General features: G+C 36.7%; 6 protein-coding genes and 1 pseudogene across 6 annotated transcripts; 1 reads left to right on the plus strand and 6 right to left on the minus strand.

The window, feature by feature from the left end:
- The first annotated feature begins 480 nt into the window (after window positions 1–480).
- On the plus strand, window positions 481–1,668 carry LOC17895531 (putative F-box protein At1g59675). The gene is made up of 3 exons (XM_023787499.1): window positions 481–821; window positions 1,402–1,440; window positions 1,518–1,668. The coding sequence occupies exons 1-3, from the start codon at window positions 481–483 to the stop codon at window positions 1,666–1,668; spliced, it is 531 nt and encodes a 176-aa protein (XP_023643267.1).
- Window positions 1,669–2,474: 806 nt separating this feature from the next.
- On the minus strand, window positions 2,475–5,324 carry LOC17895645 (probable disease resistance protein At1g59620). Its single transcript, XM_006300726.2, has 3 exons — window positions 4,464–5,324; window positions 3,966–4,112; window positions 2,475–3,822 (listed from the first exon to the last, which is right to left on the minus strand). Exons 1-3 carry the CDS (start codon window positions 5,320–5,322, stop codon window positions 2,651–2,653), a joined length of 2,178 nt encoding a protein of 725 aa, XP_006300788.1. The 5' UTR covers window positions 5,323–5,324; the 3' UTR covers window positions 2,475–2,650.
- Window positions 5,325–6,776: 1,452 nt separating this feature from the next.
- LOC111831918 (probable disease resistance protein At1g59620) lies at window positions 6,777–9,647 on the minus strand (the record flags this gene model as incomplete). Its single annotated transcript, XM_023787500.1, has 3 exons — window positions 8,780–9,647; window positions 8,504–8,650; window positions 6,777–8,386 (listed from the first exon to the last, which is right to left on the minus strand). Coding segments are annotated over exons 1-3 (2,625 nt in total), but the record flags the coding sequence as incomplete, so codon positions are not given.
- Window positions 9,648–10,877: 1,230 nt separating this feature from the next.
- Window positions 10,878–13,824, minus strand: LOC17894055 (annotated as a pseudogene).
- Window positions 13,825–14,587: 763 nt separating this feature from the next.
- On the minus strand, window positions 14,588–15,836 carry LOC17894319 (glutathione S-transferase U15). The gene is given in 2 exon segments (XM_006301741.2): window positions 14,588–15,087; window positions 15,510–15,836. Coding segments are annotated over 2 exon segments (705 nt in total). The 3' UTR covers window positions 14,588–14,709.
- A 53-nt stretch (window positions 15,837–15,889) lies between these two features.
- LOC17896233 (nuclear pore complex protein NUP98B) lies at window positions 15,890–21,265 on the minus strand. Its single transcript, XM_023787098.1, has 13 exons — window positions 21,152–21,265; window positions 20,611–20,684; window positions 20,181–20,471; window positions 19,209–19,790; window positions 18,925–19,113; window positions 18,169–18,824; window positions 17,977–18,061; window positions 17,837–17,876; window positions 17,568–17,706; window positions 17,231–17,347; window positions 16,971–17,124; window positions 16,782–16,823; window positions 15,890–16,690 (listed from the first exon to the last, which is right to left on the minus strand). The coding sequence occupies exons 2-13, from the start codon at window positions 20,627–20,629 to the stop codon at window positions 16,077–16,079; spliced, it is 2,928 nt and encodes a 975-aa protein (XP_023642866.1). The 5' UTR covers window positions 20,630–20,684; window positions 21,152–21,265; the 3' UTR covers window positions 15,890–16,076.
- A 663-nt stretch (window positions 21,266–21,928) lies between these two features.
- On the minus strand, window positions 21,929–24,962 carry LOC17895977. Its single transcript, XM_006302091.2, has 9 exons — window positions 24,542–24,962; window positions 23,970–24,050; window positions 23,455–23,874; window positions 23,236–23,371; window positions 22,981–23,146; window positions 22,758–22,886; window positions 22,465–22,659; window positions 22,252–22,374; window positions 21,929–22,168 (listed from the first exon to the last, which is right to left on the minus strand). The coding sequence occupies exons 1-9, from the start codon at window positions 24,717–24,719 to the stop codon at window positions 22,061–22,063; spliced, it is 1,536 nt and encodes a 511-aa protein (XP_006302153.1). The 5' UTR covers window positions 24,720–24,962; the 3' UTR covers window positions 21,929–22,060.
- Between the last annotated feature and the right edge of the window lie 2,509 nt (window positions 24,963–27,471).

Below are 27,471 nucleotides of genomic sequence, written 5' to 3' on the forward strand. Positions count from 1 at the left end.
ATGAAGAGCGATCTTTGGTGTGATGGCGTAAATATGGACTGTACCATAATCCCAATAGTTTCACTTCCCCTCCCTCTCCCATTTCCTTTTTATTTTTTTGTATAGACGTTTTCTTTTCTTTTTTTTTTGGTTTCTACTAATTAATGTAGGTGAAGAAGAATCCTCCACGGCTCCTTTATTGTTTTTCTTCTTTTGTCTGCTTCGTAACGTAACGGACATATCTTGCGTTACTTGCCAGCTTAATATTGCAAATGTTGAAACAATGCTTTATATTGGCTTAAGTGATTTTTTCAATTATTCTCCTATTTTATAGGATATGGTTCACTATATAATTAACTAGGGGGAAAAGAAATAAAAAGATGAGGGTTTAAAGAAAGTGGAATTAGGGTTTAAAGAAGTGAATAATAATAGAGCGATCGCCGATCGGCTATGGAAGAGAAGACGGGAAACATTCAAAGAACAAGAAAATCTTCATCGTCAATGTCCTCACATGATGATGACACATCCCAATCACAACACATTCCTCTGGATTTAACCATTGAGATATTCTCAAAACTTCCTGCGAGATCGATAGGGAGATTTCGCTCCGTCTCTAACCTTTGGTCGACCATCACCACAAGTCAATATTTCATCAACTCCTTCACGATGCGGTCCTTGGCAGCCCGGCCTTCTGTATTGATATTCGTCTATCAAGGCGATAAGCTGTTCGTTTTCTCCTCTACACTGAACAAGAATAGTTCTGGTTGTCCTCTTTCTTGTGTGGGAAGTTATCAATTTCCAAACCCTGATTTGGGTAGCCTGGAACGTTATCATTCCTTGCACGGCTTGATTTTCTTGGTAGGTTCTAAAAAGCTTGTGATTTGGAACCCTACAATGAAAGAGTTCTTCACGTTACCTGAACCTCAAGGCAGAAAAGAAGGGGAATGCCACCCAGGATGTATTTTGGGATATGATCCGATTTATAGGGAATACATAGTACTACGTGTTCTTTTTGACTCCAAGATTTACTCCAAGATTTGCATTCGTACAATGGGAGCTCTTGGACAAGTGTTATGTAGAATAATAACCAAAGGTGTCCCTAAGCATCGGCCTACACTTAGTTATGGGGGATGTACTAATGGAGTCATGTACTATTCAGCCATTTTTTCTGTTGGTACTAGTCTTGAACTCCGTATAGTAAGATTTGACATCAGATCTGAAAAGTTCAATTCAATAAAATTTCCGATGACTCATTCTAGTTTGAATTGTCGTAATTGTCGTATGGTACTACTTTATGAAGGAAGGATTGCCATAGTTAAGACTCTGGATTTACCTACCCCTTCTATTGATTTATGGATTTTGAAGAATGGAGATAGACATGAATGGACGTATAAACGTTTTGTTTTGCCTCTTGCTGATGATATGGTCCCAAAACCTCGCGAAGAGCTACGCTTCTGTGGTGTTAGTGATGCTGGTGAGCTTATATTTGCACCATGGAGGTTGTCTGAATCATTTTATATTCTATATTTCGATCCGAGGATAAACAGTATTAGAAAAGTGTTGTGTGAAAGAACTCTCGGTGAAGAACTTAGATGCGGCAATGGACTTAAACTTGATAAGGGCTGTAGGTACACCATGATGAGTATTTACCCAAATCATATCGAGAGTCTCGTGTCTTTTGTGAGGTAGCGCCTTCTTCAGTTCAGTCAATGTTTTCTTTGTTTTCCCTTTCAATGACCCTTAAGATATATATACATGATTCTCTTTTATGTCTTTGCTATTTATTGTGGTATGATCAAAGTTATTACTTTCATATTCGCGGCTGCGGTTTAATATTCGTGGCTATAAGGCGATTTAGCCAAAAAAACCCACGAATTATTTAAGCTACGACGCTATAACCACGAATATTAAGGCGCAGCCGCGAAAATTCAAGTGGCTATAGGGATTATTTTTACTAGTGTATATATGTTTCAATAGACCGAAGTTATCTCCCAGTTGGAAATTGTCAAAGTGGCGATAGAAACTGCTATCAAAGATGAGGAGCCGCCAAATGAGAGACTCAAGGCTAAATGTGCACATGTCTAGATAACGTTTTTGGCAGAGCTTCGAGCCTTTAGGCAGGTTTTTAAGATTGGTGTAGATTTTGAACCTAAAGCCATAGTCAGAAGAGTCATTGAACATGAAGGAAATTTTGACTCTAGTTGATAAGTTTTGTGGTGGTCAATCTACCAAAAAGCGGAAAAGAAACACACAGTTGTGAAAACCGAGCAAACTTAGGCTAGGCTGGGCGCCGTTTAGCTGGTTTTTACAAGTATGTACTGTTTTTCCTAATACAATAACTTTCTCTAACAGCATGTACAAGTTTCTACATGAAGATATCCATATCTCAAATTGAGAACAGATAAATTAATGGAACTTGAACAAACTCTGCTTGATCTAAATTTCTCGGCTTTTATCTTGATGCCAGATACTACTTACTTTGCCCAGATCCAAAATAACAAAAAAACAACAACGTCTGTTTATTCAAAGGAACACAAAACACTACACTGAAACAGCCGTGATAGAAGCCGAATACATGGTAAGAAGAAAAACAAACAACAAGGCAATGAAAAATAACAGTTAAAGACGAATTAGAATATTTCTCACTACAAGTAGAAACACATTTATATCTTTAAATAATAGTAAGATTTTCGAGGTGTATCAGTTGACGAAGAGACAAAGATAGAGTTTCCAAAGTGCAGTCGTCGCCGTTAAATATGATTGAGAGACCCCTTAGCCTTGTCATACCGTGAAGATCTGTCACTTTGCTATGCTTTGTTGAGAAATTACCAAGTCTTTCCAAGTTGATTAGGTTACCTAATTCCAACTTTACCTCACCTTCTATTTTACTTGGTAAAGCGAGGTATATCAATTGTCGTAGCTCCTTAAAAATAGTGGACATGTAGACTGTTGAAGATACATCTAGATTCAAGTAGACCAGTGACTTGAGATTTTGAATAGAAGACGGAAGATGACTTACGCGAGCTTTGTATAAACTCAAGTATCTCAAGTGAATGAGGTCTCCAATAGTGGATGGTAACTTCTCCCCCTTAATCTCGGCTCTAGAAAGATCTAACACCCTCATCAACTGTATCCTTTTTAAGCATAGACCTAATTTTATCCAATCTAACGTTGAGCTCTGCTTGATAAACATGAAAGATCTAAGTTTTGGATTGTTGACATACCTATCCATATCTAATGTGGGATTAGATGAATGTATGACTAGTCTGCGAGATTTACAAGGAGATTGAGAGAATGCAACTGAGGTACATGTATCAATCTGTACGAAATTCTCTTCTTCAGCTTTTATTAGACAAACTTCTCTCATCATGTCATGCAACTGACAAGTTTCAAATCTTGAAGTACTAATGTCTCTTTGAGAAATAACCATGTTTCTCTTGACCAATTCTCCAATGAATCCATCTGCAACCTCTCGAATGGTTGCTCCATCGTAATACCTCGGTTTTGGTATTCCTTCTGCAGCCCAATAATAGGACAACTGTCCAACATCTATTGGAAAATCTTCTGGAAAATGGGCAAGGTAGAGGAAGCACTGCTTCAACGAAATAGGCAGCTCTTCAAAACTCAGATGCAAAATATGATAAACCGAACTGATATTTCTATCGTTGAAGCTAGTCCTTCCAACGATATGAGATTTAATATTCTCATATACCCTTTTCCACTCACGCAATGTGTACTGCACAGACAACAACCCGCCTAACACTTTCACAGCCAACGGTAGACCTCCACAATGTTTGATCATCTGCTTACCCATCTTTTCCATTTCTCCATCAACATTATATTCTACACATAGTGTCACCAATAAATGCAGAATATACATGAATGTTAAAGCTTATATATTATCAAGTAAAAGCAGACTGTGGCCATCCTAAGTAAAAATTCATAGATTTTGACAAAATGGAAACCAAAAATAAATTAAAGCTTACCGGTAGAGTTTTCTCTAGGAAACACCATCCTCCGAAAAATTGTCCAACATTCTTGGAGAGTTAGACAATTTGGTTTAGAGGTGAAACATTTTGGATCTGCTCGCAATCCTACACCCTCATTGCGGGAAGTAAGTAGTACCTTCCAACCTATACAAAATATATCTAGTTTTTTTTTTTTATAAGAGCATCATCAATGCAAGACTATTAAAATTGATCTTATAATTTGTTTAATAATTTAATGGAAAACTGAGCCTCTTCTACCCATATTTTGTTCTTATATAACATACCATATCTTTGGTTTTAAGTGTATTTTGATTTTTATTTAATGCTAAATTAACATAAGAATGTTCTAAGAACTGTGCATTGAGGATGGTCTAAGTCCTTAACAAAATGAAACTGTGGTTAGTGATTAATAATTTAATACGTAGATCTCATTCTTACCTACTGTTTAATTTACTAAAAACAGAATAATCTAATGCATATATCATAGAATGTCACCTTTTTTCCGTGGAAACATTGGTTTAATTAAGTCCCAATCTTCTTCTCTCCATATATCATCCAGGACAATCAAAGTGTTTTGAGTTTCCAACACTTGCACGAGTTTTTCTTGAAGTTCCTCTTCTGTCATCTCTAACACCTTATATCCTGGCCCAAGTTTTCGCAAGATCGTCTGCCACACATACTTCCTTGTAAGTTGTTGTGAAACACATACCCACGCGAGTCCTGCAAAGTGACTTTTTACCGTCTCATGATTAAAAACTTGTCTTGCGAGGGTGGTTTTACCGATACCGCCCATCCCAGTTATAGAAACCACTTGACTCCTATCTTCCTCTACCAAATAGCCAATCAATTGCTCAACACCCTTCTCCACCCCCACAAGATGATCTTCATAATCGCTAGAAAATGTTTGTCGCATTTCCCTTTGTCTTTCTTGTAAAGAAAGCATATACCTTTCATTGACAATGACCTGTTGTACACCGAGACTCTGCATATCCCGAATCACCTTGGAGATCCTCTCGCTTATGGCTTTAATATCAAAAGCAAGCCCCATGCGTTTAGAAAACCTTCTCAAACTGTTCCTGATCATGCCATTTTTTTTCCCTAGTTCTTGCTTCAGAAGAAAGGTTTCGATTATATCTTCAGCGTCATAAACAATATCCTTGATCTCTTTCACTGAGTTTCTCACCATTGCACTTGTATGTTTCTTTGCATCTGCATCTTCCAAAAAGCACCTTAACATATTTAGATCACTTTTTAATCCATTAAATTGCTCTTTAACTCCTTGAAATCGGTCAGATTCTCGGACAAGGAGGTCCCAAAGCTTCTGAACTCCAAACGATAAAAGTGTCTCAGCCATAAGTCTCCCTGCTCAATTATGAAAGTAGTTTTCGATAAATCACTTGACGAGGATCCATGAGAATTCACAACTCAGATATACTTATTTGGTAATATGTACAGAACAAATTGACCTTTTTTTTTGTTGGATCTTTCTTCAAAGACGACTTGAACAATATTGAAATATCGAGATTTTAAAAAGGTTATGCAAAATACCCAAAAAAAAAAAAAAAAATCGAAGTCGTACCTTCCTCCACCGAAAGTAAAGAGAGAAACGTAATGATCACCTCCTGGAAGTTGCTTCTTGTTCAACTGATCTGTATAAGAAAAATCAAAGATGTGTTATGTTTTTATAAAGATCCATTACAAGAGTTGACTCTCAAGGTTCACATTCATCGTACAAACGTTTTTTTCAGTGAATAAATTTTATATTTCTTACAGAAAAAAAAAAGAAAAAAAAAACTTCGACTACAAAGTCGACACCTACCTTTTGGCCAAATAGTCTTCAAGGTAGCCTTTGGCCACGTGTTTTCTTGAAGTCTTCTGTCTGATGAAGTAAAAGATAGAATATGTTAATCACTTCTTGAGAGGTTTTTTCCACAGAAACAATAACATTTGGAGCTAGCTACCATAGTGATGGCTGGTCCATTTCTTACATTTCGTCTCTTGACAAATGAATTCTTAAAAGACAAAACGACTTTGCATAAGCATATCTACTACCAAAATATCTACTTTTACAAACTTGAAGAAAAAGAAAAAAGCCAATAAATTCTCTAGACATAGACATTTCAGCATCATTCTCCTTATAATTGCAAAAGATCAATTTTTATACGGGTACATACGGTCCAAACCATTTTAAGGATAAGAAAACAAATCAACATCTTCTCTTTTGTTCTTTAGCAAGCAAGGTTCTCGAACAGAAACCAAAGTATTTGGATATGAAACAAACACACATGATAAAGAGATTCTTATTACTGTTATTACAAAGAGATATCTCTCACGATCACGATCCATTTGAGAAGATCTTTACTTCGGAATCACCTTCATAAATGAAAAAAGAGAACACTAAATTTCAATATATTGTATCAATGAAGTGGAGTCATCCTTAAATTTTTCACAAGCATTGGGATACATTAGTTGGCGCAGGCCTAGAAATAATTCTTACTGTTATAGCATAAAACTTGAAAACTAATGATGATTTTTCCAAGTATTCGCAAAATCCAAACCAAAAATCTACTAGAGAAAAAAAATAATTTACCTGTTCTGGTCACATGACATCCCTTAGTTATTCTCAGGTCCGCCCATGATATGAGATAGCCTTCCGCACTATTATTGTCGCCATTGTCGAATACTTAAATGGAAATCATGGAATTACACAAGGAAATTTTAAGTGAGGGAAGAGTATATTACCTGGTTGTCTATTCTGATTTGACAAGGATACTTGGTATCCACACCAAGATTAGTCATGCTAATTACAGGAATCTTCAAAAGAGGAATGTGTTGGATTTTGTAGTAATCTTCTCTTCCTCTGTACAATTTCTCCTTGAATCTTCTATCACTGGTGACAATTTCCAATTCTTTCAAGGAAGTGATAAATCTCATCCCATCAGGAAGTTCCCTCAAGTTATTACAATGACTGATAAACAGAGTATGAAGAAGTGGCATGGAGCCTTCTTTTACTATCCACTCTTCCCACTCATCTATTCCACGTAGGTATAGCTTCCGCAACTGTGCAAACCCACCGCCCGAGCAAACCAGTCTCCTTTCACAGATGCATCTTTCACCTACACTAACCACCTCTTTCGACTCGGGTGGCTTCTCAAGAAGTGGCATTGGATCCTTCTCCAGACAACGAAAGACATCCATATAATATTCATTTGTATCAACCATGTGACCACTTATACTGAGATTTTCCAGGCGCGTTAGTGCACCTAGATATGAAGACAGAGTTTCCATTGTAGTCCCGCCATCGAATAAGATTGATAGAGTCGTTAGCCTTGTCATTCGATCAAGATCCCGCACGTTGCTATGCTTTGTTGAGAAATTCTCCAAAGTCTCCAAGTTAACTAGATCACCTAATTCCAACTTTGCCTTATCATGTATTTTACCCGGTAACCAAAGGTATCTCAGTTCTTGCATTTCTTTCAAGATATTAGGCACAGAAAGTGGATGACCTGCTTTTACATTCAAATTCAAATAAAGCAGCAACTTTAGATTTTGCATAGAAGATGGTAGATGAGATACCTTTGCCATATATAAACTCAAATATCTCAAGTGGATGAGATTTCCAATGTTGGAGGGTAACTTCTCTCCCTCAAACTCAACTCTTGAAAGATCTAAAACCCTCATTAACTGTAGCCGTGTAAAGCTTAAAGCTGGTGCTGTCCACCACTCTGACCCCCGGATTCCATTCTTGATAATCAAGAAAGATCTAAGTTTTGGATTATTCATGAAACACTCCATATGAGTTGTATCACCAAACGAATGTATACCGAGTCTGCGAGATATACATGGAGATTGAGAGCTCACAGCAGGTGAGGTAAAGGTACTTGCATCAACAACTTGTAGGAAATTCTCTTCTTCAGCTTTAAGTAGACAAACTTCTCTCATCATGTCATGCAAGCGACATGTTTCAAATATCAGCGTATTAGTGTCTCGTTCAGAAATCAACATGTTTCTCTTCACTAATTCTCCCACGTATCCGTCTGCGACCTCACGAATGGTCGCTCCATCGTAATTCCTTGGCTTTGGTATTCCTTCTGCAGCCCAGTAGTAGGACAATTTCCCAACATCTATTGGATAATCTTCTGGAAAATGGGTGAGGTAGAGGAAGCATTGTTTCAAATAAATAGGCAGCTCTTCAAAGCTCATATTCAAAATATGATAAATCGAGCTGATACTTCTGTCACTGAAGCTAGTCCCTCCAACGATATGAGATCTAATATTTTCATAGATCCTTTTCCACTCAGTTAATGTCTTTTGGGCAGCTAACAATCCTCCTAACACCTTAACTGCCAACGGTAAACCTCCACAATGTTTCATCATCTGCTTACCCATCTCTTCCATGTCTTCATCAAGCTTATATTCTACATAACATCATGAATTCAAACTATGGTAAACATACATGAATTCCCATAAGAACTAGACATGCTGGAGTGGTAATATTAAGGACCAGAATAAATGAAAATGTCTTGACAGCTTACCGGTAGTGTTTTCTCTAGCAAATGCTAAGCTTCGAAAAAGTGTCCAACTTTCTGTGAGAGTTAGACACTCCGGTTTAAAGGTGAAACATGTCGGATCTGCTCGTAATGCGACACCCTCATTGCGAGAAGTAAGTAATACTTTCCAACCTATACAAAGTATCTCTTTTTTTTAAAAACTCCCTTACAAATAAACTAGTATGTGTGCCTAGTTCTGATCTTTCTTAATTTTTTACCCAGCAGGTGAATAACAAAAATGTATATATCATATGGTGTCACCTTTGGCCGGGGGAAAAATTGGTTTGATTCTGTCCCAGTCTTCTTCTTTCCATATATCATCAAGGACAATCAGAGCTTTTTGTGTTTCCAGCACTCGAACAAGATTTTCTTGAAGTTCGTCTTCTGTCATTTGTGATACGTTATATGCTGGCCTGAGTTTCCGCAAGATCGTCTGCCACACATACTTCCTTGTAAACTGCTGCGAAACACAAACCCATGCGAGTCCTGCAAAATGACATTTTATTGTCTCATGATTTATAACTTGTCTAGCAAGAGTGGTTTTACCAAGACCGCCCATCCCGGTTATAGAAACCACTTGACTGCTATCTTTCTCCACCATATAACTAACCAATTTCCTAACGTTTTTCTCAAACCCCACAAGAACGCTTTCATTGTCGTTAGCAAACGTTTGTCGCATTTCTCTATGTCGTTCTTGTAGAGACTTCATGTACTCGTCACTGACAATGACATGTTGTACGCCAAGACTCTGCATATCGCGGATCACCTTAGCGATCCTCTTACTTATGGCTCCCATATCGAAAGCAATTCCCCTTCGCTCCACGATAGCGGAAGATAACCTTCTGGCATGGTTCCTGATGCCACTTTTTCCCCCAAGCTTTTGCTTTAGAAGAAAGGTTTCGATTATATCTTCAGTATCATAAACAATTTCTTTGATCTCTTTCACAATGTTTCCAACCATTGCACTTGTATGTTTTTTGGCATCTGCATCTTTCAAAAAGCACCTTAACATATTTAGATCACTTTTCAATTCATTGAATTGCTCATCAACTCCTTTAAATCGCTCAGATTCTCGAACTAGGAGTTCCCAGAGCTTCTCAACTCCAAATGACAAAAGTGTCTCAGCCATATGTCTCCTGGTTAACCATGAAAATAGTAGTCAGATAATAAGTAAAGAGGTACCAGTAGTTCAGAAATCGAATAATAATTCTGCATATCTTTGTGCAGAGAATAAAGAAAAAAAAAAAAAACATAGATCACCTTATGTTTTAGATCAATACACATATGAAATCGCAGCACCTTCCTCCTAAAAGACTATTTTGGTTCACCTAATGTGGTTAGTTAGAACTCTCCTTATTCCTTAAGATCTACTTGACTATAAGAGCCAACACCTACCCAGAAAGTCTTTAAAGGCAAACACACTATCATTCCCAGCAACTTCCTACTTTTACATTTTGGCTCAAAATAATGTAAATTGGTCCAACTTGGTGTAATGTAACAAAAGATATAAAATATGATAATCACTTTCTTAGAAGTTTCTTAACAGAAACAAGATAACGTCAGTGTATTAGGCGTACAAGGGAAGAAGAGTATTGACATTATTGTTGTTATTGTATAACGATTTATAATACTAATACTCTCACGATCATGATGATCCACTTGAAAAACTCTTGGCTTCAAATCAGATATTAACCTTAAGAATAAGAAAGAGAACATTAAGTATAATTGTTTTCACATCAATTAAGTCAAGCTATCCTATATTCTTTTCTCAGACAGTGTAATCGTGCTATTAATGTGGCCATTGTCAGAATAATATTTGTGGAATTTGATTGGGGCAAGAACATATTACCTGATTGTGTATTATTGGAGAGTCCTCGTCTGAAGTATTCTTGTCGAATACAGGAATTTTCAAAAGTGGAATGTGTTGGACTTTGTAGTAATCTTCTCCTCCTTCTTTCAATTTAACCAAAAATTCCCACTTAGACGTATATATACTCAGTTCTTTCAAGGAAGTGATAAATCTCAGACCATCTGGAAGCTCTTTTAAGTTCTCACAGTGACGAAGAGTGAGAGTACGAAGAAGCGCCATGGACCCTTCTTCTACTATCCATTCTTCCAACTGACTTAGTTCTTTCAATATAAGCTTCTGCAACTGAGGAAACCCACCGCCCGAACAAACCATTCTCCTCCCAACAAACGCGTTATGCCATAACGTAACCACATGTAAGTGAAGCATCTTTCCTAGAATGGGCATCGGATCCTCCACCAAACGACAATGATGTAGCGATATGGTTGTAAGGTGAAAAGGAAAGTGTTGCTCATCAGGTAATCTTGGCATATATATAGTCAAATTCAGCTGTTTGAAATGACTGCAGTCCAAAACAAATCCTTCTTCATCATTCTTGGGAGCATATATTTTATAACCATAAATATTAAGACTTTCCAGGTGCCTAATTTCACTTAGTGATGAAGATAATGCTTCCATAGTGCACTCCTCGCTGTTGAATATTATTGAGAGACCTCTTAGCCTTGTCATACGTTGAAGATCCGTCACACTACTATGCTTTGTTGAGAAATTCTGCAACGTCTCCAGGTTGACTAGATTACCCAATTCCAACTTTGTCTTATTTTTTATCTCCCAAGGTAAATAAAGGTATCTCAGTTCTCCAAACTCCTTCAAGAAATCCGACATGTAGATTGTATAGAGAAAGGATATTTCTTATTTATTGAATGACTGTGAATTACAAGTATATATACAACAGAGGAGACTAGGGTAAAAGATAATAACAAGTAGAAACCCAACACATCCCAACACATCTAGATTCAAATAAAGAAGCAGCTGAAGATTCCGCATGGAAGAAGGTAGATGAGATACCATAGCACGATATAAACTCAAGTATTTCAAGTGGATTAGCTTCCCAATGCTAGAGGGTAGCTTTCCTCCTTCAAACCGGCATCTAGAGAGATCTAAAACCCTCATCAATTGTAACTGTGTAAAGCATAAATGTAATGGCATCCTATCTAACCTTGGAAGCTGCTTGATAAACAAGAGAGATCTAAGTTTCGGATTCGGCATATGCACCTCCATATTAAATGTATGACTAGGCAAGTCTATGGCGAGTCTGCGGGAGCGTGATATACATGAAGATTGAGAGTTTGAGGTTGAGGGAACGATACTTGCATTAACAATTTGTACAAAACTCTCTTCTTCAGATTTAAGTAGACAAACTTCTCTCATCATGTCATGCAACTGACATGTTTCATATCTCGAAGTCATAAGGTCTCGTTCAGAAATAACCATATTCCTCTTCACCAATTCTTCTATGTACCCATCTGCAACCTCACGATCAGAGGCTCCATCGTAATACTGTGGCCTTGGTATTCCTTCTGCAGTCCAGTAATAGAACAAATTTTCCACATCTATTGCATAGTCTTCTGGAAAGTGAGCAAGGTAGAGGAAGCAGTGCTTTAAATAAATAGGCAGCTCTTCAAAGCTCAGATACAGAATCTGATATACGGAATTGATATTTTTGTCACTGAAGCTAGTCTCTCCAATAATGTGGGATCCGATATTCTCATATACCCTTTTCCACACACGGAATGTGTATTGCGCAGCTAACAATCCCCCTAACACCTTAACAGCCAATGGTAGACCTCCACAATGTTTGACCATCTGCTTACCCATCTCTTCCATTTCTTCATCAGCATTATGATCTACACAACATCATCATGATATGGTGAAAAGTTACATGAATGTCTCTAAGGATAAGACGTAAGAGAGATATTATTAAGAAAAAGAGGCTTACTGGTAGAAGAACTATCTCTAGGAAATGCTATTCTTCGAAAGAGTGTCAATCTGGTCTAAAGGTGAAACATGTTGGAGTTGCATGTAATCCAACACCCTCGTTACGAGAAGTAAGTAGTACCTTCCAACCTACAAAAAAGAGTACCTTTTTTTACATAACTCCCTAACCAAAAAGGAGCTTAATGCTTTACGACCAATATGTGAACAATGTATTGTAAATATAAACCTGAGAGCGATATAAAGTATGTACCAAGAGGCGTCACCTTTTCCCCGTGGAAAAATTGGTTTGATTATGTCCCAATCTCCTTCTCTCCATATATCGTCAAGGACAACCAAAGACTTTTGTGTTTCCAACATTCGAACAAGATTCTCTTGAAGGTCTTCTTCTGTCATCTCTAACACCTTATATTCTGGCCGAAGCTTCTGCAAGATCGTTTGCCAGATATACTTCCTTGTAAACTGTTGTGAAACACATACCCAAGCCAATCCTTCAAAATGGTTTTTCACCATCTCATGGTTAAAAACTTGTCGAGCTAAAGTAGTTTTACCAATACCACCCATTCCGGTTATAGAAACCACTTGACTGCTATCTTCCTCCACTAAATAGCCAACCAATTGCTCAACATTCTTCTCCAACCCTACGAGATGGTCTTCATAATCGCTAGAAAACGTTTGTCGTATAACCCTTTGTCTTTCTTGTAAAGACTGCGTATCATTATCATTGACAACGACCTGTTGTACGCCAACAGTCTGCATATCGCGAATCACTTTAGCAATCCTTTTACTTAGAGCTTCCATATCAAAAGCAAGTCCCCTACGATCAGCAATAACACAAGCAAGTTGTCTAATACGTTTCTTGATGCCACTTGTTTTGCCAAGTTCTTCTTTTAAAAGAAAGGTTTCGATTATATCTTCTGCGTCATAAACAATTTCTTTGATCTCTTTCACAGTGTTTCTCACCATTGCGCTCGTATGTTTCTTGGTATCTGCATCTTTCAAGAATCCCCTTAACGTCTCTAGTTCACTTTTTAGTCCATTGAATTGCTCTTCAACTCCCTGAAATCGCTCAGATTCTCGAAAAATAAGGTCACAAAGCTTCTCGAATCCGAATGACAAAAGTGTCTCGGCCATTAAACCCCTGTAGCATAAAAAAAGACATAAACGAGTCTATCAAAAAGGTTCAAAACAAAGCCATGTTTCTCAGTTCATAAGTCACTACCAAGTCCCCATCAGACTCGTTAGAACAAAACACTCAAGATCACCAAGACAGACCACGAAGACTAAGTACAGTACTGAGGAAATTTTCCCAAGAAAGCTTAAAAGTCAAGAATACTGAAAATCTCAGATTCGTTTTGACAAAAACCAAAAACTAAGGAATCAAGATCACAAATATAGACAAAGAGGACTAAGTACTGACCTCTGTCTAAGGCACAAGGAACGAAACTCAACCGTCTTCCCCCCTTTGGTTGGATGGAGTGAGATGGATTGATTTTTGTTTTGGAAACTCAACTTGTGTTGTTGTGTAAATAATTGCTTTTTTAGTCACAGGCAGCGAAAGGAGAGAAGAAATTGAGCAGGGCCCAAAAGTTTGAGGGGCCAAAAATTTTGAAGGCCCATGTTTATAAACTTCTTTGCTACACGCTTCACAGTATCGATTTCTTCTTTCTTTCTTTTCTTTTTCTTTTTGTATATCACAAATCGTTTCCATAATTCCAAAATGTATCATTTTCTATGGATTCCTTTTTGATGGAATTTAATTCAAAAATGAAAGAAAAAAATTGAGTACAGTCTGTGAGAAATTTGGCATTGCGAGGGCAAATTTTCTTCCAATTCTCAGTGTTCTAACATACATTGAGCGCAATCTTATTCCGGAGTTGTTCAAGATTAGAATTAGCGCAATGCGACGCGTTAAAATACCTTAGTCAGCGAAAAAGCCATTGACAGTAAACTAGCTTTGAAATATATACAATCGCATTTTATAAGATAAAGTTGTGTTGTAAAATTTTCTCTAACAATAGTTTTTGTTTGCCACTTTCTAGTCAAAACATTATTGTTGTGCTCGTGGTAAACTTTGATGAATCTCAAGAAGACATAACAAGAAGAAAAATATATTTTTGAGATACTCTTTAAAAATATAAGTTTATTTTATTTAATGTGAGTGTAAAACCCTTAAGATACCTATATCGCCAAATCCTGAAATAGCTAGGAAATAGGCATACTATGATTTATATTTCTGTAATTCTATGATACATTACATCGTAATATATAAATGCTAAAATACAGAAAGAGAAAGTAATGTCTCACAAAAACTTGAAGTTAATTTCACTTATTTTCTTCTTAAGTTTACACACTTTGCATTGCATGCAAATACATTTCTACGATAATCTCAAGATGTAGAACTCACGGATTGAGCTCTATCCTCAAATTCTCTTATAAGCTTGGCGACTTTATCGATCTCCGGTAACACTTTCTTCACCTTTTCATCTGACAGAAACCGATTGGCCCATCTATAAAGAGAAGGAATTTTTGATTCATCTATAATCTTTTCTTTTGTAAGCTTCTCTCTAGCTTTTAAGAAAACTAGAAAGCTTCCGAGGCAAATATCTACGAACCCGATTGCTTCACCGCTGAAAAAAGATTTCCCATTGCTGAGAGTAATAAACGCATCCTCGAGTTGCAACAACCCTTCTTCCACATCTTCCATGCCTTTCGCTTTTGCCTCTTCCGACTTAGCGACCATAGCAGCCATCAAAGCCGGAAACCACTGCATTTTTGAAATGGAAATTTAGCGAAACTAGTGTGATATGAATTTGTTCTAAATCTTAAACCAATCAAGCTTTATCAATGTTGATTATGTCATGGTAGTAACTTTCTGACCAAATTTAACATCCATCAAAATATTTAGAGTGATTGCTTAAACAGCTTAGTTTCTGTTCTATGTAACAAAATAATGTCTGATGTAAAGAACATTATATATAATATAACTCTTTCAAGCTGAAATATTCACACTTCTTATTGCATAGTCCATTTAATTTCAACAATCCAGCCATATAAGCGTAAACAATTAGTTTGTGTCACTCTAACTCGTACCTCCCTAAGAATATCATTTCGCATAAAAGATTGATCACAAATTCACAACATATACAAATTCTTGACTTAAGAAAAGGAAAAATCCAGAAAACTGACCTTGTCATCAACAAAGGCAGACCAGAAGCGAGCAAGAGCACGATCATGAGGATGAGAAGGAAGAATGGATGGTCCAGTTGAGTTCCACGTCTCATCGATGTACTCAACGATGTTAAGAGACTCACAAACCGGTTTGTTGTTGTGGATCAGCACCGGGACTTTCTTGTAAACCGGGTTCGATTTGAGAAGAAGTTCACTCTTGGATCCGAACAACTCTTCTTCAACGTAATCATACTCGACCGATTTGAGACGAAGAGCTATCTTTGCTCTTAACACGACCGGACTGTACCATGTTCCCTACAATTTCACTTCCTCTTTCTCTCCCATCTTTGATTTGATTTAATTATTTTCAATTTAGGTCTATCATTTAGTCGGTGAAGAAGAAATCAAGAAACAAGTAAATATTTAGAGGTTAAGCCAGTTTTGTGTTCCTTTACGGCACTTTTCTTCTTTTGTCTGCTTCTTAGTGAGACAAAATCAGGACAAAGTCAGATCAATAGACAAACCCCAAAAAGTAAGAAAAAAAACAAAAAAAAAAAACAGGACACTAGTCTACATATGATCTTTCTACACATCATCTTCATCTCCAAGCTTGTAGGAACTAAAATGCTCCACTTTGAACGTCCACTCGCCTTTCACAGCATCATAAGACACAAACTTAGCTCCTTGTTCATCAGCTTTCCTCTTCAGCATTTCCTTGTACTTGTCCAATCTGGCGCCTTCCTTCACTTGCGTACCGGTCTTCTTGTCCATACATTTTATGTTCAGCAAAGTTACTACCGCAGGCTTATTCAATCCTTGACCCACTGGCGGTTTTTTGCTCTCGTCCATGTACACATTCACTTCTCGGTTTTTGAACTGAACCACCATTTCCAAGTCGAGTCTACACACATCTGTCTCTCCTAGAAACTTTATACTCCCGTAACCATGTCTCCCAACAACAAAGTCCTTTACCCGCTTGCAATGACCAGGATCAATCCTTTCTTTTGCAGCCAGTTCTTGGATCCGAGGCTCTGTGAAATATTCAGCGTGATGCAGCTTTGGCATCAATGACTCGATATCTGCTCCACTTGGTGAACTGTATGAACTGTTTTTGTCGCCTCTGTCATTTTCATGTGTCCCGTTCGGTTTCTGATTGGCTTTAACCGGAGGAGCCTCACAAGTTTCACCGTCATTCTTGTCTGCAGATATTGATAGTATAGTCAGAAAATGCTCCTCGCAATGCAGATATTAATCACTATTTCATTACATATTCATATTATAAATACTCACTCTCATGGTGGGCTCCATTAGTAACCCCATTCGACTTCTTACCTGAAGAGGTCAAATTAGATGTTACAAGTGAAAACTTCTCATTTCTTATCTATTAGAGCCATGTCTAAAAAAAGGAGCTACATTTGGGACAATGGAAAGCCTCTTTTTGCAATAAATAAGCCAATAAATGTAAAAAAGCAAGCTTACCGTTCTCCTGCAGTGGGGTCGGGTCATCCTTTGGATGTTCTGATTTTACCCTTTCAACTGGGCGTATAAATAGTGCTCTAGGGTTTTCCCTTGGAATGAAAAAGGCATCAGCCTTTGGTGTACTGGAATTCTCTTCATCACTGAAGAATGGAACCTGAAAAAAAAATTGAAGAAACAAACAGTTAGAAAGAAACTCAGTAACAAAACTAAAGAGTGAGGTATTCAAGGCCAAGCCAAAATTCAGAAAACAGAAAACATGCCTTTGGACCATCATCACCAGGACGGTACTTTCTTGTAGGTAGCCTGACCCGCCTTTGGAAAAGGTGTCGAGAAGTCAGGAGTGGTGATACTCTAACAGGAGCAGGCTTATCAACAACCTGAGAAGAAAGGAAAATATATACGGGTTAATAACATGGAGTAGTCATTTGTTTCTGTCTTAACATCGTATCTATGTGAGCAATGACAAACTTCAAGATGTTATGTAGGGAATTAAATGCATAGGTCTAGCAACATAATTTTCGTTGCTTCAAATTTGAAAAGAAGTTATGAAGAAAAAAGGTGGGTGTGTGGGTGTTGGAAAAGGCAGAATAAACTTACAGGCATGCTGGAGATTCCAGACTGAATCGAAGGTGAATTTCCACCTTGACCAATTGAAATCTGAGGCAAAGCAGGAAGCGTTCCAAAGGGGTTTGTAACAGGACTTGGTTGCATAACAGCAGAGTTACCCAATGCAGGTCTGTCAAAACAAAAAGAAAAGAATGAAGCTCCAGGGATGCAACTTCCAAAAAACAAAAATATCTTCTGGGTTCATAAATTATCTGAAAGGAAAATAAGAGTCGGAAAAACTGATGTCAAAGAGACTATACCCTTGCTTAAAATTGCCTTGGCTAAAATTTCCCATTCCACCTGTAACGCCAGATGTATTAGCTTCACAAAATAAACATACAAGCCTAGCTTCTAGTATTCAAGATAATAATATTAAGAGTGCTTTGATTGATTGACATACCTGTTTGTGTTTGACCAAAGTTGTTGAAACCAAGAGCACCTGATGGTTGAGTTGGCTGAACTGATTGGTAAGCCGAAACAGGAGGCTGCAAAGATAAACCATATTAGAAATCTCAACATAACTCAAAAGGCAGAGAAAGAGACATCAACTCTGAAGTGAACTGGCATTTAAATTAGTTAAAAATAAACTCACCGTTATTTGACCAAAGGGAGAGATGTTTGTAGTTGGGGATGAAGAGCTTGAAAACAGGTTCGCTGCGCCAGTGGAAGGTGAGCTGAAAATGTTACTCTGTCCATTTGTAGGATTGGTATTCTGTCCAAACACAGGATTAGTGTGTGGGAATGCAGGAGTTGTATTCTGCCCAGAGGGGTTTGGACCAAACAGCGGAGATGACTGATTGTTAAAATTTCCACCAATGCTAAATGTTGAATTTGACCCATGTGCAGGAGCTGAACCAAATGGCTGCGATGTGTTTGTTGCAAAACTGGAGGATGATCCAAAAAGGGATATGGTATTTGATGCAGTTGACCCAAACATGGATGGGGTAGTGGGTTGACCAAAGGATGGGGCAGTGGATTGACCAAAGGATGGGGTAGTGGTTTGACTAAAGGATGGGGTAGTGGGTTGACCAAAGGATGGAGTAGTGGGTGGACCAAATGATGGGGTAGTGGGTGGACCAAACGGTGAGGAAAAATTTGGGGTAGTTGTTTGAGTCTTCTGTGCAAAAGGGTTTGCTGGATTTGCAGGTGTCTGGCCAAACGTTGGTGAAGGAGAGAATGTACTTGGCTGAGAAGTTGTTACTCCAAATCCAGTACCTCCAAGAGATTGACCAGCAGGAAGTTGTCCACCTGAAAAATTGAACAACAAGAGAATCAATATTTCGGTAAATAAAGCCCAAACATCTAACCTTATGACAAACGCATAACATGGATTTGTCTGGCACGTGACCTTTATCTCCTCGCTGGTAGTCCTCCCACCTAAGCTCCTCCTGGTTTTTTTCTTTGTATGCAGGCATGGCAGATATAGATTGTAGATTCCCTGAGTTACCGCCTGACTCGGCATCATTTGTAGGTGCAAAAGGCATGACCCTACTACCCCCTTGTTGACCCCCAAATGTTGGAGTTGATACCTGTGCACCTGCAAAACAAAACATGTGAACATAATTAGTAACCATTTAATGGGTGAGAACTTTCACTTCTAATCTTGTAATTGAAAAGGACGAGCTAGAGAACCTTGGGCTCCAAAGGGAGACTGTGTAGAACCAAAGCCACTGCTACCAAATGCTGAGGTAGACTGTCCAAACGCTGGGGAAGAGCCAAAACTAAAAGATGGGGTACTTGATGCCCCAAAGGCAGGAGTATTTGATGCCCCAAACGAAGGAGTGCTTGACGCACCAAATGTAGGAGTGCTTGATGCACCAAACGCAGGAGTGCTGGATGCACCAAAAGCACCTCCAGTACCGAAGGCATTGTTGCCAAATGCAGTGCCAGAGCTACCAAAGGCTGGAGCAGGTGACGCGCCAAATGCAGGTGAGCTCGAGGCGCCGAATGAAGGTGTACTTGAGGCACCAAAATTAGGTGTGTTTGCGGAGCCAAAGGCAGGCGTGCTTGTGGCTCCAAACGCGGAAGTGTTTGAGGCGCCAAACGCAGAAGTGTTTGAGGCGCCAAAAGCAGGCGAGCTAGAGGCACCAAAGGCAGGCGTGTTTGAGGCACCAAAAGAGCTGTTTCCAAAGGCAGGCTGCTGTGTGGAGTTTCCAAAAGGACTTGAATGAGGCGTTGAGAGGCCAAAAGTCTTCTGACCAAACGTAGAAGCGCCTGGAAGAAAAAATTGATCAGTCTTGGTAAGAAATGTTGCATGTAAGAGATATATCAAAAGACTTATGAGAACCTGGAACCTAAAGAAAACAGGAGCTAGTACTGTCATGAAGAAAACCCAAAAAGACTACTAATTTTGAAAATAGTAACAAATATATTGAAACATAAAACTTGGATATTCAAACGCTTGAAGAAATCAGAAACCAGAAGCAAAAGTATATGTTTACATCTAAGTCCTACTGAGAGAAAGTAGATCCTATTTCATTAGCCCTATCGACGTATCAACTACAAAATATGAACACATATAGCTTATTCCAGGCCTGGTAAAGCACTAAATCAAAGAAAAGATCTGAAAAAACCTAGGCAGCAAAACACATAAAAGGTACTTACCCCCAAAAGGTGAAGCTGAATTACCAAATGCAGGAGTAGAAGATGCTCCAAAAGCAGGAGTAGAGCTCCCAAACGCTTGTGATGAAGCACCAAAAGGAGAAGAAGTTTGAGGTGCACCAAATACGCCGGTTGAAGTGCCCCCAAACATGGAACTCCCTGTCTGTGCGCCAAAAGGAGTAGACGTACCAAAGGGTTTCACAGCAAAGGGATTATTGCTCGTGTTATTGGTCTGCCCAAACAAAGATTGCGTTTGGGTCCCAAATGGACTGCTGTTAGATGACTGTCCAAAAGCTGTAAGCAAATATTAAACAGGTCAGGTTAGCATAGCAAAAACTATAAATATCAAAACTTAGTTAAGAAACAAAGGTAAGATATGTGCAAGTTAAACAGGAACAATGGTAAATAAAGAAATAAGGTAAGGATCACTTACGATTAGAAGAACCAAACATCTTTCTCTATATATTCACGAATCCGGCCTCAGCCAAATGAACTGTTTCTTCTACCCTGGTACAACAAAGCAAGAAATTATCAAGAACAGTTATAAGAAGCACAAAAAGCAAACACAAATTCCAAAACATGAACATGATATACATTAAAGATGTCCATGAGAACCCAAACAGACCAATTTACACCAATTTAACACACAAATACTCGTAATTAGATCGACATTGAACAAGGCAACATCACAAGTTGTGTAATTCCTAACCAGGAATCATCAAATTAGAAAACAGAGAACGAAAAACCAAAACCAACACTAATCGATAGCATAAACTTCAACATATACTCCCTATAAATCCGATGGAAACCAATCTAACCAAGACTATACTACGTCTAACGAATGCCACAACAAGACAGAGACTTACGAAGCCGAAAAAATTAGGGTTCAGGCGTGAACAAACCGCCGAAACTAATAACGGAAACGATTGTTGTTCGTCGTCATATCAAAACAAAGAGGATTTGAGGAATGTTACCTTGAAGGAAGAAGCACGATACGGCGTTGACGGAGAACGAAGGTAGAGATGCAGAGACCTCCTCGCCAGAATTTGAAAAGAAAAAAAAGAAAGGCTAAAAGTTTTACGTATGGGGAAAGAGGAGGAGGAGGGCTGAGTATATAAACAAGGAGTTCCTGCGTTGTATTCAAGTCCAGTGTAGCGTTGGAGAGACGCTCGGCGATTTAACCGGGATTTAATAGCCGGTTCGCGTTGTGTTGAAGTCAATCTAGCGTCTTTCTAACGCTCGGTTTGTGAAATTAATTTTCCCGGTTCGCCCGCTTGAATTTGTTTTTGTTCTGTTTTTTTTTTTCTTTTTTTTTACTGTCTTTTTTAGGTTTTACAATTTTTCAGTTTTATTTTCTTCTTTAACGTTGACTTTTTAATCTTTCTTTAATAAGATGATTTTGGGATTTTTTTTTTTTTGGTAAGAAGATGATATTGGGATTTTGTGTCAACTTTTGTTTGCTCTATTCTAAAATGAAAAATCTATATTTCATGAATATAATGAACATATTAGATAGCATAACACAAAAAAAATTGTTCCAATTAGTATAGTTTTGTGTAAATAGGTGCAAATAATTAGAGTGAACTACACATATCCCTTCAACTTTTTTAAACCTTTTCTTGTTTTAATATTCCTTCATTCTCATAATTGTCTCCAGTTGAAATGAAGAATGATGTTACAGAATGATGTATGTTTCTATATACTCAAGTTAGCCTTGTAGGTAACTTCTACGGTCATGTTACAGAATGATGTATTTCTATATACTCATCCCTTTCATTATTGTGTTCTTCAAATGGAGAAAAAGCCCTTAGATTTTGTGTTCTTGAGTAACAACAAAAGAAGGAAAAAAGAATAAAGAAAACACAATTTTGTGTTCACTATGATTATAGGAATTCTTGACTAAGAGCTAACTGATGATAATTCATGTAATCAATCCCGTTTAACCGGACACAACACAGTATTTGCTCTGGTAGTTCCTCTGCTTTATTCCCCTGAAACCAAGATTATACAGTTACTTACCACAGAGATTTGACTGAAAATATCGTCAAAGAAGCAAAATTTTGTAATCCGTTACCTGAATTGTGAGTCCAACATCAAGAACACAGTGCTTAAGCCTGTCTAGAAATGCTTCGAATCCTTTCCGCGATATATAACTGAACCTATGCATATCGATATCAATCTCGAAGTAATTTTCACCCTATATGATCAAATTTCAGAGTTAAGTAAGTTAAGTATTGTCTTGCAGGTTTCAATAGGATTTGTATTTGTTAGGGTGCTTGTGACATACCGAGTAGAACTCATGTTGTGGGCGTGATAACACGGGTTTTTCGTTATAAGCATTCATGAGTTTTTTCTCTGCACCGTTCAACTGGAGATCATCTACATTTGCAACACGCCCCAATATCTTTAATCGTTCTCTAAATGGTACATTTGTATCCATAGCAAATCCCCTAACTTTCTCAACCTCATCATCTATTAATCTCTGCATATATCCAAAGACAAAAGCGATTCAGAAATGTGTATTCAACAGAAGAGCACAGAACAAACAAAACCGAATCACGAGGAGGAAGATAAAATTACCTGAATGCTTTCTTGGAAATGAGGTGGAAGCTCCTTTAAATAATTATCCGAAAGTTTAAAGTATAAAACAAAATTCATTCCTTCTCCATCAGTTTCACCTTGAAAGATTGCAGCTGGATACAATGGAATCTATGATTCCAATAGCAACATCATCATTAAACCAAAACACCAGAGACAGACAATACAAAGAAGAACAATTTAACTATGGAACTAGACAATATACCTGAACATTTACAACAAGTATTGATGGGAGCTTGGTCGAGGTGGTATTAATAACAGGAAGCTCCACGTATTGCGCTATATGGTTTATTTTACGTTGAGATAAAAATACATCGACACCAAATGGATTATATGCAGCATAGTTTGGTGCAAACTCTTTCTTCTTTTCTCTGCCAAAGATAGCGAAATATCAGTTGAAAGTTAGTAACAGAACATATAATCAGGCACTCGAAACAACAAGCTCTCCCTGTATATTTACCTGAAATAAGTTTTGCCACGAACCCGGAAACTACCAGGCTCAATGATAGACCAGCAATCGAACATTTTCTTTTCAAGGGGACAAAACGGAACCTGAGAACCTGCCATTGGTCTCTGCAACTGCATCTTTGTAGAAACTGAAACATTGTGAAGAACAAAGTGAGTTCTTAGATTGAAATATTTTCAGTTCAAACACAGTGGAACCACAACTGAAACTTACATAAAGGACCAGTAGGGTGTCCTTCTCTCCACTTGAAAGATAGTTTAAGCGCAGCTTTTTTCCTCGTACTTGGAGGGCTAGAGCTTAAAGATCTTCTCTTTTCAATAGAAGGAACAGTCGAATGAAGACAAGGCAAGCAATTGCTTGGCAGAATCCCGCAGTTTTCCAACAATCCTTCATCTTTTCTAGAGCTATCATCAGCATTTGAAGATATCTCGTCGATAAAAACAGGCTGCTTAGTGTCAGTCAAAGTACTCTCTGATTTTGATTGTGAGATGACATCATCTACGGTTGAGTGAGAATTGGAAGTCTTGGGACCATCGCTTAGAGAATTCCGTGCAGAACCGCCAAGGTTTGAGTCTTTAACAGACGACATACTCGATACTGAGATACGCTCACCTCCATTTACAGACAACATATCTGAAACAAAAGATCCCAAACGATGATGAAATGAATGTGATACAAGGATCCTAGGAAGAATCAAAAAGGGTGTTTTAAAGAAGCTTTTGTTATACCTTCCTGAACACTGTGAAAATCATCGTCACAGTCGGTTTCAAAGGCGAGGTTGGAATCAAACCATGCTTCATCAACGCTTGCTGTTTCATAAATGAGACCAAGTCAGGTGAATATTTCTAACTCTAATAGAGACTGAAGAATTCAACTAAAGTGACACAACCCCCAAGTGTGATGTAAACAAAATGTTAATGCTGTTTCTTAGTTTGATACTCACAATTCAATGCTCATAAAAGATTTTAACTATTTAGAGAAAGATTCACACTTTTTGAGTAATAAACCTATAAAATCAAATCCCCTTTTCAACATAAATCACAACTGTAAGCTAAAATCTACCAACACTCTAACCACAACCTAATCCCCAATTACCCAAATCAACACAGTAAACAACCAAAAGATCTAACATTTCAAATTCAATCAACCAAAAGCTTAAACAAACCTTCAAAGATACACAGAAAGACAATAACCAACGAAACCAAATCGATCATAAAACACAGAACAAAGACCAAAATCAAGCAAATCAATAGAAATGCAGAGAGAAACAAAAGGTGAGGTTTTTCTAATTGAGAGAGACCTCTGAAAGTGGGATTAGAGAAAGAACGATCGTGATTATCGAAAGATCCATCAGATAAGCGAGAAGAAGACACAACTCTCTTCTTCTGAATCTTTCGTCTTGTCCGAGTCTTTCTCCTCTTGCTTGACCTTATTTTACCTCCCACACAGCTCTTGGGCGTTGACACACAACCTCCCATCTCTCTCTCTCTCTCTGATCACAAAATCAACATACAAGATCTCTCTAAACCCAGAACCTGAACAGAGAGAGAGATAAAGCTGTCTCCTTTAGTTCTTGTAGAGAGAGAGAGGAAAAAATGTTTCTTTTCTCTTCTCTTTCTTCCTCTTCTGATCAGAAATCAGATAGAATCTGCCAGACACGATCTTCAAATCCACTAATTAGAGAGAAATGTGGTAAATGAGACACAGACAACTAGACAAACAATTTGGTGAAGAAGGGAGCTTTTTTTTTATTTTTCTCTTTATTTCGAAAGAAATAGATATAAGTAAACTGTAATTTTTTTATTGGTTGAAAATATATTTTGGGATTTGTGAAGTCAATGAGAAAAAATGGGAAAAAAAATTATCAAAAGACAAGTTGTTAAAAAATTTCAATAGTTATCGGCATATACGGTGAGTTAACGGCATCTTCCATTTTGGATTGAAGCAACAACGCATTAGATTTTGTCATTTTGAGTTTTGATGGTAAATATGGTTGGGGTGTACAAATCCATATGTAATTTAGTCTTTTTTTTTTTTTTTTTTTTTTTTTTTATTTTAAGAAACAATAATAAATCTTATAAATTTATTTGTTTCTATGTAAAAATTATTTATAATTGTTTGGTAATTGTTTGGTACACAATGATTTTCGCAACCATTCGAATCATATATTTTATTTAATGTTTTGTATTTATGTAATTAGTAATTTTACGTACTACATATGCTTATTTGGGGTTTATTCTTAATAATGTAACACTTCGTGTTCATGTGGTGGAGAATGAGAATATTATAGATTATGATGGCAAAGAGTTTTTTTTTATAATCACAAGTGGTTGAAAAGATCAGTCTTTATTAGCTACTAGAATCTAATTTGGATTTGTTTAGTAGTTAAAAGATACAGTACTAGTTTAGTTCTCTCAATATATATTTTCATTTTCATTTTAATTCACGAATAGGAATTACAATTTTAAGTTATTGATGTATTTTATAAAACTATATAATATTTGTATTTTAATGAGATATATATAGAATTTTGACCACTGGTTATTCAAGTCTTTAGTACGAATTTTAACAAAACACGACATTGTATTTTAAGAAACTTTGAGGTAACAAAAAGCTTCATGTAATCATTTTTGGTCGTACACTACATATATTGTGTATTTGTCTATTTCATTTGTTAGGCAAAGTATGGCCATCTAAAATTACACGTGTCAAATTCCTAGTGGCGCATGATTTTTGTTTTCACTCGGCTTGTTGTCTTGTACTCTTGTTCTTTTTATTAAACTATGCAAATCGACAATATCTTGATCATTAGATGTGCTTATGATTTTTTACCAAAACAAATCATAAACACCAAAAGAAATGTGTTTGTGATTAAAACTCAATCGTTAATCAAAAAATCTTTACAAAATGCCAAAAAGAAAATTTCTTATTACATGAATGTATATAATTGCAGATGTAATAATAAAAAGTTCCAAACAACAAGAATTTTAGGATAAAACTATAGGAGATTTTTAAAAAAATATCTCTTATTAAATACAATTTTTTAAAATCTATTCTCTCTTTAAAATTTAATAAAAATATTTGTAAAGATATGAAATTTACCCACATACGTATGTATATTTATAACAAAAATTACATTTATATGTATGTAAAATCTTATAAATAACTACACATACTTTACATATACCTTGTAAAGCTTTATATATAACATAAAACCATATAGTTACCTTATAAAATCTTATTAAACACCTTACAAAAACTTATAAATACATAAATCGAGTTTTTAAGTAGTAGTTACAATCCATAAGTATTTTATAAACTTTATAAAAACATTCTAAATTTTTCAGATTTAATGAAAAGTATTTTTGAAAATAGACATGAGAAAATAGCATTTTCAAATGAGGATACAAAAAGAGAAAATAATCTCATAAAATCCCAAAAATATATCCCATTATATATAACGTATAAACATGATGATATTAAATGCTATTAGCTTGACTAGTAAGAGAAATACAGCTACTGAATCCAGAACTTTGAACTTGTTGTATTGACAAATGTTGTAAAATCTAGTTGTGAAATAAATGAAAGTGGTGGAAATAAAAGTTGTGAACTTGGTTGAAATAAAAAGAGAGGAGGTTGAGTCCAAACTTAATTTTTATGACTTTCTAATGACAACTATACAATTTCTTCTTCATGGACCCTCACTCCATCTATATCTCACCTTTTTATTTCCTTTTTTATATCTTTTTCAATTTTTTCAATATTATATATACATAGCAATAATTATCACCAATAATCATATAATGTTAGAAAACTAACACGGTCGGTGCATGGTGTAGGACTACTATTTTACAAAAGTGGTGAAAATGTTGTTTTTGTTTTATTGTTTTCAATAGGAAAAAGAAAAAGAAAATGTTGTTGTTTATTGTATTGGAATTTTGTGATAATGGTATAATCAATCATGTTTTTGAGATGAAATGATAAGATATGATAGAAAGTAATAAGTGGATGCATGTAGTTTGTCAATGTATAGTGGAATTACATAAATGTGTTTCTAGTATAGTTAATCTAAGAAGTAACTGAGTTTTGATCATCTAATTGATTTTTAGAATGAATGTAGTACATTTATGAAATAAATCTTCATATTCAAAATTTAACCTTTTACCAAAAAATCTTCATATTCAAAACAATTACAAAGAATGTCATTATCTTTAATACAATACATTTAAA

Source organism: Capsella rubella, unplaced genomic scaffold (genome assembly GCF_000375325.1).
Source record: "Capsella rubella cultivar Monte Gargano unplaced genomic scaffold, Caprub1_0 scaffold_2, whole genome shotgun sequence".
In the NCBI taxonomy this organism is placed as follows: domain Eukaryota; kingdom Viridiplantae; phylum Streptophyta; class Magnoliopsida; order Brassicales; family Brassicaceae; genus Capsella; species Capsella rubella.

Bases quoted from the DNA above. Each gene is read 5' to 3' on its own strand.
- LOC17895531 (XM_023787499.1), top strand. From the start codon at position 481: ATGTCCTCACATGATGATGACACATCCCAATCACAACACATTCCTCTG. The intron at 822-1,401 runs CGGCTTGATTTT...CTTGCTGATGAT, and splicing joins GAACGTTATCATTCCTTGCA to ATGGTCCCAAAACCTCGCGA. The intron at 1,441-1,517 runs GTTAGTGATGCT...TTTCGATCCGAG, and splicing joins AAGAGCTACGCTTCTGTGGT to GATAAACAGTATTAGAAAAG.
- LOC17895645 (XM_006300726.2), bottom strand. From the start codon at position 5,322: ATGGCTGAGACACTTTTATCGTTTGGAGTTCAGAAGCTTTGGGACCTC. The intron at 4,113-4,463 runs GTGACATTCTAT...TATTTTGTATAG, and splicing joins AATGTTTCCACGGAAAAAAG to GTTGGAAGGTACTACTTACT. The intron at 3,823-3,965 runs GTAAGCTTTAAT...CACTATGTGTAG, and splicing joins TCCTAGAGAAAACTCTACCG to AATATAATGTTGATGGAGAA.
- LOC17896233 (XM_023787098.1), bottom strand. The intron at 17,125-17,230 runs GCATGTTTTCTG...TTTTTTTTTCAG, and splicing joins CTGGTGATGATGGTCCAAAG to GTTCCATTCTTCAGTGATGA. The intron at 16,691-16,781 runs GTGAGTATTTAT...CAATATCTGCAG, and splicing joins TAATGGAGCCCACCATGAGA to ACAAGAATGACGGTGAAACT.
- LOC17895977 (XM_006302091.2), bottom strand. From the start codon at position 24,719: ATGGGAGGTTGTGTGTCAACGCCCAAGAGCTGTGTGGGAGGTAAAATA. The intron at 23,372-23,454 runs GTAAGTTTCAGT...ACAATGTTTCAG, and splicing joins ACACCCTACTGGTCCTTTAT to TTTCTACAAAGATGCAGTTG. The intron at 22,887-22,980 runs GTATATTGTCTA...TTGGAATCATAG, and splicing joins TACTTGTTGTAAATGTTCAG to ATTCCATTGTATCCAGCTGC.